Source organism: Marmota marmota, unplaced genomic scaffold, assembly GCF_001458135.2.
Source record: "Marmota marmota marmota unplaced genomic scaffold, marMar, whole genome shotgun sequence".
Lineage (NCBI taxonomy): Eukaryota > Metazoa > Chordata > Mammalia > Rodentia > Sciuridae > Marmota > Marmota marmota.
The window spans coordinates 5,289,549-5,304,882 of NW_026000229.1; the positions used below are offsets into that span (position 1 = coordinate 5,289,549).

Genomic DNA, 15,334 nt, shown 5'->3' on the forward strand with positions numbered 1-15,334 from the left:
ATATATATATATAAAAAAACTATATATATATAGTAGATGTTCTACTCTGTAGGCCAAGGGAATTGACCTATTCTTTTTTTTTCTTGTTTTATAAATTTGTCCTGATTTGAATATCAAGGGAAAAGAGTGCTCTTTACAACCACAAGGAGTCTTTCTTATTGTTTTCTGTAAACTCATGAAAGATTGTCTGCTATACATACTTAAATATTGTTTTTGCATTTTCAGACAATAAGGCAAATTACCAGTCAGTGCTAATATCCAGTTGCTATGATCACATCTAAAAAGCAAAGCAGCTTGTTTTAATAACCTATGCAGCCTTATTGGGAATTTGTGTATAACTTTCTTTTAGTCCTTTTGAAGTATTTAACATAAGCTGACAACTCCTTTTATGGACTTAGCATCTGGGAACTCTTGGTAGGGATTTGTTGTTTTAGAGTTAACCCCCCCCCCAAAAAAAAACCCCAAAAAACCCAGATAAACAAATGAAACTTCATTTTTATATTATTTGCATAGCATTATTTTTTCTGCACGAGTGGCTATTTACCACAGTATTTTGGTGGAATATTTCTTTGTTTAGCTACTTACATTTCTATTTGCCAAAAAGCCCTTCCTCCAACAGCAAGACACTAAATTGGAATATGTAAGCGTAGGGTGTGTGTGCGCGCCCACGCTTACGCTCATACTAGTTTTTATTTAGTAGTTAGGACCTAAAAAAGCAAATCACTTCTTTTGCTGTGTTTCTTCATAAAGTAGATAATACTTTTTGCCCTAGAAGAGATATATAGGGAACCTCTTTGGCAGTTATACTGTACAAATATGAAAGTGATGGTGTCATTTGTGTCTGAATAACACTTTATTTTGAAATTGCTTTATTATGACAGCTTTTTATGGGAAGTAAGGCAATGCTGTTGACCTTCATTTTGACTTTCTGTTTTTTTAAAAATTTTTTTTTAGTTGTAGTTGGACATAATGCCTTTATTTTATTTATTTTTATGTGGTGCTGAGGATCAAACCCCCAGTGACTCGCATGTGCTAGACGATCGCTCTACTGCTGAGCCACAACCCCGGCCCCTGTTTTTCTGGTTTTTACACTGATTAAAAAGTAGTCCCACCCAAGTTGTACAAAGGAAATAATGAACTAATCTTGACTAAGGAGTCTAAGACCTTTCTTTGGTTTTTCCTCCTGGGACAGGTTACCTTTCCAAATTAAACTCTGAGAGAAACATTTACAGTTATCAGGACTGTCTTAAGCTCTCACATGGTACTTTCAATCCAGAATCATTGTTTTCTCATTTATCTGATCAGTTTATAATATAGGGCCAAATTCATCTATTCTCCCCCTTCCCTATTTTTTTTTTTTCCTTGAAAGAAAGGGATATGTGAAGAAGAAACTTGGGTTTCCCTTTCATGAGTGGTGTGTCTTTTAGTAACTTGCGTTTTTGTTGTTGTTGTTTTGGCTAAACTTAGACCTGGAGGATTATAGTATTAGGTAAATGTTAGGTAGTTGAGGGGTGGAAAATTGAATTGAAATACTCATTACTAAATGCAAAGCATTACTGGAGAGTAATAAAACAGGGCTTTCCCCCAAGGTTTTTGTAACAGCGGTTTGGATTATCTTCCAAAGATCATTCTGAAAGATGATGGCTAGTCAGAAGAACCATGGAAGCCTTTCACTGGGTTTCTGTAGCTTAGGTGGTTCAAATCCTTTTCAGCACCATTGTTTTCTCTGCCAAATTTCACTTAAGAATGATGTTCTGAGTAACTGTAATTTGCTTCCTGTCTTTGAATATTTAAGCATATTTTAAAAATCACTAAGGTATGTATGCACTTTTCTTTGTTAGATTTTTTTACTCTGCTTTTGTGGGCTCACAGTTATTACTTTATCCTTTATGTAGTAAAGTCATTAATAGACAACTACATACACACATTTGGTATCTTATGTTGTCAAAGCATTTAAGATTTTATTAAGGTACTGTATAGTCAATTCTGTCAGTTTACTTTATGCTCCATTCCACATTTATTGAACAGCAAAATGTGAAGGTAATGTGTTCCATAACACTGCTGTGTCTCTGAACCTACAAGAAGTATGCTCATTGGTTTTCAAAAAATTACAAAATCCTTAGAGGTAGCTGTATCCTTCCATTTGGAAAGATGCCCCAAACTGAGCATTCTGGTGGCCAGCTTTGCTGGTTCTTGAGGTAGACATGTTGTTGGTCTGTGGTTGGTTTATGTAGAAAAATGTAATTTCTGGACAAGACAAAAAGACTGCTAAAACAAGGACAGGTAAAGAGATCTTCATGATTAACTTTGAGTTGTGTTAGCCCAGAATAGGACAGTTTTATAGAGGTGATGGTAGTAGTGATGAACTTGTGTAAAGTTTGTCCGCTATGGGTAAACTTTATGGGGACAGAGACAGTTTCATTCTACAAGCCTTAACATCACTATAAAACTAATAGTAAAATGGAGGAGAGATAAAGGTCTTGAATAATTAGATACTTGTATTTGTCTTTCAGATTTTCATTACTGATGAAAGCGCTTAAACATTCGCAGCAGGAAAAACTGCCTGGGATTTTTGAGTACCATATAATGTTTAAAAACTGACATATCACAGGTCCTTTTAAAGAGGAATAACTAGAAAACTATCTTTGCAAGAAAAATGATAAACCTTGTAAAAATTGCAAAGTTTATATATATGAGAGATTGAAAATATTAAAGGTTTAAGTATTTGTCACCATTTTACATACCTTTCAAAGTAAATTGTCTTTTAAATATTATATTGAACAAGCCTTGAACTTGATGAGCTTATGCTGAACATTGTGTACAAGGGTGGTGGTGGATATTTTATAATATGGGGAACAAGACATTTGTGTTGTAAGAAATTTAGAAACCAGATAAACAAAACTAGAAAAAAATTGCCTGATAGATGAAGACATGAACAGATTTCTTTTTTTTTTTAGAGAGAGAATTTTTTAATATTTATTTTTCAGTTTTCGGTGGACACAACATCTTTATTTTATGTGGTGCTGAGAATCGAACCCAGCGCCCCCGAGCATGCCAGGCGAGCGTGTTACCGCTTGAGCCACATCCCCAGCCCCATGATCAGAATTTTGATATAATATCTTGTGATCATCTTTTTTTCTGCTATGTTTATATATGTTCCCTCTCCCTTTTGAAAAATGTCAGGTTGTTTTGTAATCTTTTTCATTTAGCAGTATTGTAGGTATGTCATAGCTTAGGCCTCTGCAGTGTCTTTAATTATTGTGTGCTTTTAATTATTGTGTGTTTTATGACTAAACTCTCTAGTCAGCTGTATCTCCTAATACTGGATATATAGGTGGCTGCTGCTCTGAACATCAACAGCTAGAGCTGAATCCTTGTGCATATAGGAAATGTCTTTGAAATGTTCCTAAAAATGGTGGCTTTCAGTTCATATTGCTGAATTGGTTTCTGGAGATGGAACAAATTATATTGTACGTTGTACCATATAGAAACTTTTATTTTTTTTTGTCTTTCCAGGTACTAGCATTTGTGTATCGGATGGGTAAAAATGATATCAAGTGTTCAATGAAATGAATTTCAGTCACGGCAAAAGTATAGTTACCTACCTACATACAGCCCTCCAGGAAGCAGTATGACTCCATGTATTCTCCGAGTATTGGCAAGATGAATGCTGGCTACCCTGACTGGCCAAATTGTTCCAGTGACTCCAGGTCTCTTAGAAAGAAGTGTAGTCTTGTCTGGAGAGAAGTTTAGTCTCAGATTTTTCTGGCTTCACCTACCTGACAGTTCATCACTGAGAATGGGATAGGTTGTTAGAGTTTTTTTATTGAGGTTTTATGTCAAGGGAGGTGGTAGCAAAAAAGCAGCTCCAGTGGAACCAGATTGGTGAAGAAAGGTGGTTTCTTCCAAGGAAGACGTTCTGTGGGGATAGGTAGAAGTGAAATGAGGGGAAGGCAGCAGTTCTCAAAAGTTTTGGGGTAAAAACTCCTTCATACTTTAAAAAATGTATTGATGGCCCAAGGAGTTTTCTTTTTCTCTTGTTTTTCTTTTTTTCTTCCTATATTGGGATTGAACCTACTACTAAGCTACTTGCCTGGTCCTCTGTTTATTTTTTTTATTTTGAAACTGATCCTTCAGCCTCAAGTTGCTGGGGTGACAGGCTTGAAAAACTGTGCCTGGCCTTAGGAATTTTTTGTGTCAGTTATATCTTGATATTTATCATTAGAAATTTAAACAGAGATATTTAAAACGTTAAACTTAATACATATTGTTAAATGTTTTTATAGAAAAAAACATTTTTTCTAAAGAAAAAATTTTAGTGAGAAAAATAGCAAAGACTTTTTTTTTTAAATTTCCCCTCCTAGTTTCTTTGTCTACTCTGTCATTTACTTTCATATTCAGATTGTGGTGTGATATCTTGTTTTGGTTGTAATGGAGTCCAGATCACATAGATACCTGGTTGGAAAAAGAAATATTTTAATAGTCATTTTAGATAATTGTGAATATTATTTTTTGACACTCTGCAAAACTTGGTTCTTCTTGAATTTTGAATGGATCTTTTATTCTTTCATGATATTATTGCATTGGCTATTAGAAATTCTTCTTTTTTTTTTTTTGAGAGAGAATTTTTTAATATTTATTTTTTAGTTTTCAGTGGACACAACATCTTTGTTTGTGGTGCTGAGGATTGAACCCAGGCCGCACGCATGCCAGGCGAGCGCGCTACTGCTTGAGCCACGTCCCCAGCCCTATTAGAAATTATTGGTTCATTGAGATTTTCTGTGTGTTGAGACATTTCATTATACATTATCAAAAGGTTATGTTCATGGGACTGCAAATTGGTGCGGCCAATTTGGAAAGCAGTATGGAGATTCCTTGGAAAGCTGGGAATGGAACCACCATTTGACCCAGCTATTCCCCTTCTTGGACTCTTCCCTAAAGACCTTAAAAGAGCGTACTATAGGGATACTGCTACATGGATGTTCATAGCAGCACAATTCACAATAGCTAGACTGTGGAACCAACCTAGATGCCCTTCAATAGGTGAATGGATAAAAAAAATGTGGCATTTATACACAATGGAGTACTACTCAGCACTAAAAAATGACGAAATCATGGCATTTGCAGGGAAATGGATGGCACTAGAGCAGATTATGCTAAGTGAAGTTAGCCAATTCCTAAAAAACAAATGCCAAATGTCATCTTTGATATAAGGAGAGCAACTAAGAACAGAGCAGAGAGGAAGAGCATGAGAAGAAGATTAACATTAAACAGGGATGAGAGGTGGGAGGGAAAGGGAGAGAGAAGGGAAATTGCATGGAAATGGAAGGAGACCCTCATCGTTATACAAAATTACATATAAGAGGAGCTGAAGGGAAAGGGGGAAAAAAAACAAGGGAGAGAAATGAAGTACAGTAGATGGGGTAAAGAGAGAAGATGGGAGGGGAGGGGAGGGGGGATAGTAGAGGATAGGAAAGACAGCAGAATACAACAGACACTAGTATGTAAAAACGTGGATGTGTAACTGATGTGATTCTGCAATCTGTATATGGGGGAAAAATGGGAGTTCATAACCCACTTGAATCAAATGTATGAAATATGATATGTCAAGAGCTATGTCATGTTTTGAACAACTAATAAAAAACCCAGAGGGAGAAAAAAAAAAGGTTATGTTCATTGGTATGATATCACCATCAGTCTCACTGCAGTACTCCTGGGAAGCTACAGGCTTGTAGTAGTTCATAAAAGTCAGAATTCTGAGTTTTTGCCTGAAAACTTGAATTTTATTTTTGGCAATATATACCGTCCTTTGTTTTCCTTAAAATGACAGGATCTCTCTCTTCATTTTTGAGAAAAATGTCTGCCAAAACCCCAAGTTGGCCTATAATCCTAGTGGCTCGGGAGGCTGAGGCAGGAGGATGGTGAGTTCAAAGCTAGCCTCAGAAAAAGTGAGGTGCTAAGCAACTCCATGAGACCCTGTCTCTAAATAAACTACAAAATGGGGCTGGGCATATAGCTTAGTGGTCAAGTGCTCCTGAGTTCAATCCTCCATACCTCCAAACCCCACAAAAACCAAAAAAAGCCCCAAGTCAGCATAATAATTGTTTGTTAGTCGTCTGTCCTTTCAAGTAAAAATAGTATTTCATTAACATGGTTAGTTCACCTCACATCACACAAGTGCTTTTTCTCAAGTGTTCTGTAGGAGTGCTCATGTATACTTCCTATTTGATTACTGCGTACTAAACATATTTAAGGATCAAGATTTAATAAAAATATTTTTTGCCATTTCATCACTTTTTTTAAATATAAATACCCCTATATATGTGTGTATATATAAATATATATATATATAGATATAAATATTTATTCATTTATTTTATATGTGGTGCTGAGGATCAAACCCAGGGTCTCACACGTGCAAGGCAAGCGCTCTACTTCTGAGCTACAGCCAAGCCCATCATCATAGACATTCTTACGCAAAACTGACCTTCCTTCCTTTCAAACACCTTAAGTATATGACTATTAGTAGTATGGTGTCATTGCCTATATTTGTGATAAGGTACCAGTAGGTTTACCCACCACTGTATTTGCACTTTTATGCAAATATCTTTACCATAAAAATGGCAATTAAGGGCTGGGGATGTGGCTCAAGCGGTAGCACGCTCAACTGGCATGTGCGGGGCACTGGGTTCAATCCTCAGCACCACATAAAAATAAAATAAAGATGTTGTGTCTACCGAAAACTAAAAAATAAATATTAAAAAATTCTCTCTCTTTAAAAAAAATGGCAATATCTTAATATTCTTGTAAAAAATTTTAGACCTGGGGTCTGAGCGCCCCACTTTGAGAACCATTGCACAGGTCTGTTATATACCTTATGTACAGGGTTAAAGAAAGGTTTTAGATCTGTTAAGATTTTTCCAGTTCTTTTTAATATGGTTGTGAGGAATCTCAGGACTTGTTTTTCTCATGCAGAAGTTTTTTAGACAAACACTAATCTATACATTGAATTTCGTTTTTAAAAAAAAAAATTTTTTTTTTTAGTTGTAGATGGACACAACACCTTTATTTTTGTGGTTTGAGGATTGAACCAGTGTCTCACACGTGCTTAGCAAGTGCTCTACCACTGAGCTCCAGCTCCCGCTTATACTTTGAAGTTCTAAGTCTAGTCTTGCTTTGTTTTTCAAAGGCTAAAGTAAATACAAAACTAAAACAGTAAAAATTTGTGTCTACACAGCATGTTCCCAAGAGGCAATACTAAGTGGTTTTCCTTAAAACAGGATTGATTATAAAGATAGTTTACCTTTTCCTGTAAAGATATTTGGGACACAGTAAGAAAGGAATGGGAACACAAAAATAAACCGTTAACAAACGGGTGTACTAGGTACCATTAATCGTGTCCTGTTTCAGTAATTTTTTTTTTAAGAATATTTGGTAAAATGCTTTTAAAAATATTCAGATTGTGTGGTTTCAGCTATGTTATAATTGAGCTTATAGTTCTCAAAGCAATGGTTCTTTGTGCAAAATTCTTTAAATTTTAGTTGGTTTGTGTGATAGAATGAAATATTAGAAATTTATGGTATTTGAATTAGCAATAGATACATTGGTTTGTAACAAAAAACCCCAGCAGTTTAAAACAACAAATGTTCTCTCACAGTTTTCTGTGAGTTAAGAATCTGTACAGCTTACCTTGGGCTTACTGGCTTAATGTCTTTCATGGGGCAGTGAAGTTGTTGGCAGAGGCCATAGGCATCTAAGGCTGGACAGGTGAGAGGATTCACCTCCAGGCTTATTCTTGGAGTTCATGGCAGGATCCATCTTCTCACAGGGTGTTGGACTAATTTAAGTGCCTTGGTTTAACTGCTATTATTGGTCAGAAATGTTTGTGTTTCATTTCCTTGCCAATGTGGGCCTCTCCATAGGACAGCTCACCACATGGCAGTTGGTTTTCATCAGAGCAGTCAGTGGAAGAACAAGAGAGATGAGCAAGATAGATGGTATCTTTTTGTAACCCAATTTCAGAAGTGACATCTCATTACTTTTGCTGTATTCTGTTTGATAGAAGTGAACCACTAAGTCCAGGGGAGGGAATTTTACAAGAGGTGAGGATTATTTGGGTCATCTTAAAAGCTGCCTTCGATAGAGCTCAAGAGCATCATTGTGAACATAACTGTGGCTATACAAAGAGAATGACTGTCCCAAAAGGCAATTGAACTCCTGAGGCAATTGAAAGTTTAATGTCCACTGTGAAAGCTCTGTGTTGCTGTTCATTCTGCCTTGTAACACCTGCTATATTTAAGAAGTAATCTTAATTTCATTTAATAAATCTGTTTCTTTAGAAGTAACCTTCTGTGTTAGTTTAAAAAGGAATGGAAAATTATTTGGAAAAAGGCAAAATTAAATGGGATAAATTTTAGATTTTTTTTTTTTTAAGTGGGGGGAAATCTCAAAGTAACTTCTGTAGTTAACACAACTCAGAAGTCAAGAGTGAGTAAAAGATCCTGAAAAACAAAAGTATTTCGCAAGGATTTAGAGACATGTTTTCCCTGGCTTTATTTTAAGAATTCAGAATTAGATCTCTTTTAGATTAAAAGGTAAAAGTAGTACAGTTTAAATCTATAAACTGTGCTTTTTTAATATTTATTTTTTAGTTGTAGGTAGACACAATATCTTTCATTTTTATGTGGTGCTGAGGTTTGAACTCAGTGCCTCACGCATGGGAGGCAAGTGTTCTACCACTGAGCCACAACCCCAGCCCTATAAACTGTACTTTTAAGAAACATTTTTTGTTATTTGAGTGCTTTATTATGATTCCAGATTTTAAAGCCCTGGAAAAAGGTGAAAGCTGGAGAATCCAAGCAAGGATAGACCTTTCTTTGTAAAGGAGGGAAGCCTGTTTCCTTGCTTGAATACCTTTTGTATTTACTTTTGAAAAACTTTAAGTTTTACAGTGTATTCACTTGTTCATGTTGGTTGCTGGGGAAAGTACTTCTGTCTTATTTTTAGACTTAACGAATTGTGTGGCTTGGGATAGGCAAGATTGAACTATAAAACTTTATTTGCTTTTTAAATTCCATAAAAGGAAATTTGATTATCCCCCATGGATTTAAATGTGTTACTTCTTCCCCGTATACATTTCACTTGACATTTTGCCATTCAGTGATATGATTTATTGCATATCTGGATTAGTCTGTATGTAAATGTGTTTTACATAGGTATTTCTATAACAGGAATCTTACCCATCTTCTTCACCAATATGGTTTGTGGACTCTGATGACCCAACTCTGACATCAGTTCTGGAACGTCTAGAAGATACTAAGAACAACAACACGGTGAGAATATAAGTCAGAACCTACTTTATTTTTTTTTCTCATGAACTTCTGTGTTAAGAGGTAATCATAATGATTAATGATTGATAATCATAATACAGGGGTCAAATACCAAGGTGTGGGTGTGTGTGTTTTTTAAGTTTTTAAGTTCTTCAGGATGTATTTACTACCTGCTTGGTTGGTTGGCTGGTTTATTTCTTCTTAAATTTGCCCCAAGAATAGCCTTGCTTTAGGTTAGGAATTAGAAATTTCTTTTCCCAGCATCCTCACGTTAAATCAAACAAGCATTTTTGGTAAAGACTACTAGCTAAGGTGGGGAGTAGAAAAGGGAAAAATGCTAATGCAGATGTGAAGGAATAATGATAGAATGAGGCAAATACTAGTGTTAAGGAATTGCTTTTTCTGTCAAGGGTCAATAGCCTGCAACAAAAGCCAAAGATATTCAAATAGAAGTTTTTTTTTTTTTTTTTTTTTTAAATAGCAGTACCCCCTTATCAGTAGATGCATAAATCTGTGGATAGTACTTAACCCTAATATGCTGTGTTTTATATATATATATGGTTTATATATATATATATAAATGTACCTAGATAAAGTTTAATTTATAAGTTAGGTACAGTAAGATTAATAAAAAATAATTAAATGGAACAATTATAACAATACACTGTAATAAAAGTTATTTAAAGCTTATGAGTTGTTTACTTCTGAAATTTTCCATTAAGCATTTTCAGATCGTTTTGATCCAAGTCACTTGAACTGCAGAAAGCAAAACTGGGGACAAGGGAGGACTACCGTGTGAAGAAATGTATCTTCATTTTATAAAAATTTAAAAACATTTTTATTCTTTGATTATAAATTCATAAGTGTCCATTGTGAGAAAACTGGTAAAATACAGTCAAGCAAAACCAGGAAGATTAAAATCTCCCTTAATTTCTTTACCTAATATGACCATTAATGATATGACTATTTTCTACCAATTTTTTTTCTTTGCTAGTAAAATATATATACCCCTATACATATGTTTAAATAATTGAGGTCATATTCTTTGGTTTTCTTTTTAGACATTATCATGTTTTCCCATGATGTCATAAAGTCCTATAGAAAATTACCCATCATTGTGTGTGATATGATCGTTTACCAAAAAATCTAAAGGAATCAACTGAAAATTTTTAAGATGATTGATTAAAATCTATTTTATAAAATCTATTTTATTAAAATCTATTTTATCAGATAGCAAATATAATACTATTTTATTGATAATTACAACAACAATTAAAACATCTAGGAATAAACTCAGATGTTCAGGGCTTGTATCAATAAAGCTCCAAAATTTTGCTGAGTGAAATAAAGACTGGGCACTATGTTCCTGGAAGGGCAGTCTCCTATGTTATAAATATGTCACTTACCCCTATGTCTTCATATTAATTTATAAATCTTAATGCATCACCGGTAAAACTCCCAACAGATTTATTTTTGGAACTTCACAGAATGGCTCTGAAGTTTGTTATGAAGAGCAAATAATAAAAAATAAAAATTTTAAACAGGTAGTAAGATAACCTGCGCTTTCAAATATTAAATAAAATATTGTGTACTGGCACTGGATGTGTCAGAAGAAATTTAGAAATAGTCATGCAGATGAGAATTTAAGGTAAATGTGGTATTTTATTAAAATATTTTTTTTTAGTTGTCAGTGGACCTTTATTTAATTTATATGTGGGGCTGAGAATCGAACCCAGTACCTCACACATGCTAGACAAGTGCTTTGCCTCTGAGCCACAACCCCAGCCCGTGGTATTTTATTTATTTTATTTTTTAAATATCATTATTTATTATTTATTTATTTTTATGTGGTGCTGAGGATCGAACCCAGGGCCTCACACCTGTAAGGCAAGCACTCTACCACTGAGCTACAGCCTCAGCCCCCCGTGGTATTTTAAATCAATAAAGAATAGATTATAGATAGTTTTGAGAGACCTGATTATTTGGAATATTAGTGTCTTTAACTTAGATTTTTGTCAAAATAAGCTATAGGTGGTTTAAACACATCTGTTTTTAAGAACAAAAGGACATCAGTTTGAAAATATTTTAAAAATTAAGGTTGGTTTGGAGAGCCATGAAAGGTAAGGGGTAAAAATTAAAAGATAGAAACATGTTCACATCTCTGGCACAGGGTTATGATAATGGACAGAGTGCTAGATATAACCCTGTTGTTAGCACCACCTTTTAGGAGGTTGCCTCTGAAAATGAGGATACTACTTCTATAGCAGGAATGATTGCAGTTATTTTTCAGTGTCTAAAATGTTATATCAAAAAAGCTCATACAGCCGGGCGTGGTGGTGCACGCCTGTAATCCCAGCAGCTCAGGAGGCTGAGGAAGGAGAATCACAAGTTCAAAGCCAGCCTCAGCAATGGCAAGGTGCTAAGCACTCAGTGAGACCTTGTCTCTAGATAAAATACCAAATAAGGTTGGGGATGTGGCTCAGTGGTTGAGTGCCCCTGAGTTCAATCCCCTGGTAGGACCCCCCTCCCCCGCCTCCCCCCCCCCCAAAAAAAATGCTCATACAGTTAAATAAAATGGATATAAAATTGGGCTAAATTTTATTTTAAAAATCAAACATTTACATGAAGGGGGAAAAAAAACCTTTCATTTTTTGCCTGGTTTCTAGAGAGAATAAGCTTTATATTTTCACTTTTAAGTCACCAAACTCAAATCTGGATTCTGCTTTCATTGTGGGACTAAAATTTATCTTCTAGTTGTCTGATTTCATGGCTCCATTTTTAGTTTCCAAATTGCCCCCTCTGTAGCATTTTGATATTGTTGATTATTCCTTTGTTGAAATATTCTTCCATTCAATAAACATTTATTACGTAGTGTCACCAACAGTTCGTAAAATAAAAAAAAATTGTGTATAGGTGTATAATAGAATATTCTGTTGTAGTTAAAAAAGAATGCAGCCAGTCTTTCTGTTAGAGATATGAAAGTTCCAAGATATATTAAGTGAAAAATGCAAGGAACAGTCTATGTATCCTCTCCCTTTTATATACAGTGTTGTAAAAAGTCTGTATGCTGGTTTTATCTTTTTTTTTTTTCCTGGATAAATACAGGAAGCTGTTAATTGAACATAGAAAAATATTTTTAAAAAATATTGATTGGCTTTTATGCAAGACTTTGTGATAAGTCGTGGTTATAAAAAGACAAGGCATGTTTCTGTCCTCTGAGAATTGATAATCTAATGGGGACTTTTGACAGATCACTGTCTCCTGTTCTTATTTTCTTCCTTTGATCTTCTCTGAGCTGTTTTTCTTGGTATGACTCTTCTGTTTTCATTCTGTGATTTTTGTGAGTAATCTCTTCTACTCTCATTATTTAAGTCATGACCTATATATAGTCTAGGGATTTCTAAATTTCTATCTCTAGCTAAAAATTATCTCCAGAGTTTTAAATCCATACGTATATATCATATATGTCCAGGGAATCTCAGATGTGCCACAAGTGTTTTAAAATGATCACATCTCAGTTTACACTCATCTATTGCCTAGTACTCTACCACCCTGTCATATTTTTTCTTAATTCTCATTTTGATTGTGATTGGGACAAAATGAAGTAATGAAACTGGACACTGTACCTGAACCTGGGAATATCTTAGAGCATTTTTTAATACCTCTGTTCTCTAAACCCCCAAAATAAGTTTTGAAGACCTGTCAGTCAGGCTTCTGAATTTCTTAAATCCTTCCCTATGATCTTAGTTTCTTCCCCTATCCCTCAAACATTCTGTGGGGGGAAGGGTTCCAGGTTGGGTAGAGAAATTCCTTAAAGAGGTACTACCCTGTTTTTCTTATTGCTTGGTCAGACTCCACTGTCCTGCTGTCTCTCCCATATGCTCCCATACCTGCTTCTGTGCTGGGGGTCTGAGCGTCCAGGGCTATATTCCTGTTCACCCTGCCTCATCTTCATTTGTGTACTTAATATAAAATAGAACTTATTGGATAGATAACAAACCCGTATTGGGGCTTTTGCTTCCTTTTAAGCATGAGGATTTTTGTTTGATCCTAATTTAGTATTTAGCCTTCTTCATTTCCACTTGCTTCTCTGTCCACTATGGAAAGGGTTTTTTTTACTTGGTTTAACCCATTCTAATTCTGTCTGCTTTCTTAGTCATTTTTTTAAAATATTTTTTTTTAGTTGTGGATGGACACAAAAATCTTTATTTTTATTTATGTATTTATTTTTACGTGGTGCCGAGGATCAAACCCAGGGCCTCACGTGTGTGAGACAAGCGCTCTACCATTGAGCTACAATCCCAGCCCTGCTTTCTTAGTCTTTCATAAACCTGTTTCTTCCTCTGCATCTTTTATTGGTCAGATACACCCAGGGAACTAGTTCTGAACAAGTGAAGTAAGTTGTCTTTTAGCTCCCCTCTGAGCCTACCAGGTATTGACCATTCTTCAATTGCAGTTGTTTAACTTAAATATTGAAAAAAATTTAAACAACGAAAAACATGTTTGTGCACATACTTTAACTTGCTTGATTAAAGTTAATGTGCTTACCAAATAATCTGGATTTAAAAATGGAAATTTAAGGAGGTATTCTTGGCAGTTTTCCTAGTGATTTTTTTTTTCCCCTGACAGGCACTTAAGAGCCTACTAAACAGCAAGTGTTTTCAAAGAAAATTTCATTTAATCTTTTCCATTCTGAGAACATTTTCGTTGCTTTGTTTTATACATGGGAGATTCAAACCCAGGGAGTTAGATACCATATTCAAAGTCATCTATATTCCAAGGCTCTGTCTACTAGATTACATTTGCTTCTGTACTTTTAAATGAATATGACTCTGGTATGTATAATTTTAAAATTCATATATAAACACTCCCTCTATTTTTTGTGGCCTTGTTAATGCATTAATGTTTTATTGTCTGAAGTTGTAAATTTCTGAGAAAAGTTAGCAGTTAGAAAATGAGCAAGGTCTGGAACTCCCTTCTTCTGCCTTTTTGTCGATGTCATTCTATTAGGGATCAGTTATGGTACCTAAACCATATCTACTTTTTTTGTTTTTGTATTTATGCTAACATTTTTACATGAGCAGCCCTTAAAAATATTTTAAAGACTATATTCTGTCCATAGGCTGCAGTTGGGCAGTAACAACCTTCTCATTCTGGATTGATTACAGTAGTTATAGCATTATTCATGTCTTCTAAGGGCTCTTTAACACAATGCTTATTTACTGAAATGTGTTTTGTAGCTTCGTCAGCAATTGAAGTGGTTGATATGTGAACTCTGCAGATTATATAACCTTCCTAAGCACCTGGATGTTGAGATGCTAGATCAACCACTACCCACGGGTCAGGTAAAGTAAAAATTCTCTAGTGTTCAAGAGCTGAAATAAATTGTCTCAATCAGAAGTAAACTAGGATGGTTTATCTTTTTATTACTGAACAGCTTATTTAGAATTTTTTATGTTCCTATTAAATTGCCTTTTTTTTTTTTAAGGTACTAAAAATATACTTTTCATTGCTTGGAGCTGCTTGAATTTAACTCATAGGCAAGCAACTGCCCTCCTACCCCACTGTTTTGTTGTTAATATTTTTGGGTTCTATAAGTATTTCTTTCTTGTTTGTATGCCTTTGCTTATTTTAATACCTTCACTAGGATGCCATCTCATTAAGTCCATCTGTGCTTTTCTCTTTTGGTGGTACTGGGACTTGAACCCAGGGATGCTCTACCACTGAACTACATACCCGCCCCTTTTAATTTTTTTATCTATCTGTATTTCTTAAGGCCCAACCCAAATGTTATTTTCTTTAAGCAACAGGAATTTCTAGTAGCTCAGCCAGACATAGTAATGCATATGAGAATTATAATTCAAGGCCAGCCTCAGCAAATTAGTGAGACTCTGTCTGAAAATTAAAAAAAATAAATAAAAAATAAAAAAGGGCTGGGATATAATTCAGTGGTAAAGAGCCTCTGGGTTCAATCCCCAGTATCTCCCCCCCCCCCCCCCCCCCCA

The 15,334-nt window shown here is 35.0% G+C and overlaps 1 protein-coding gene across 6 annotated transcripts in view; it reads left to right on the forward strand.

Annotated features, from left to right (window-relative positions):
- Ube2q2 (ubiquitin conjugating enzyme E2 Q2) overlaps window positions 1-15,334 on the forward strand; it is a 59,300-nt gene that overhangs the window by 4,376 nt on the left and 39,590 nt on the right. For 3 of the 6 annotated variants that reach the window (XR_007343934.1, XM_048793586.1, XM_015480368.2), the window contains exons 2-3: window positions 9,231-9,332; window positions 14,570-14,674. Coding sequence is in view for 3 of the 6 variants with exons in the window: in XM_048793586.1 (XP_048649543.1) it covers window positions 14,645-14,674 (30 nt within the window). In the remaining 3 variants the exon portion in view is untranslated. Of the gene's footprint in view, window positions 1-3,691; window positions 3,711-9,230; window positions 9,333-14,569; window positions 14,675-15,334 lie in introns of those variants that run through there. The other 3 variants (XM_048793584.1, XM_048793585.1, XM_048793583.1) reach the window with 2 other exon arrangements.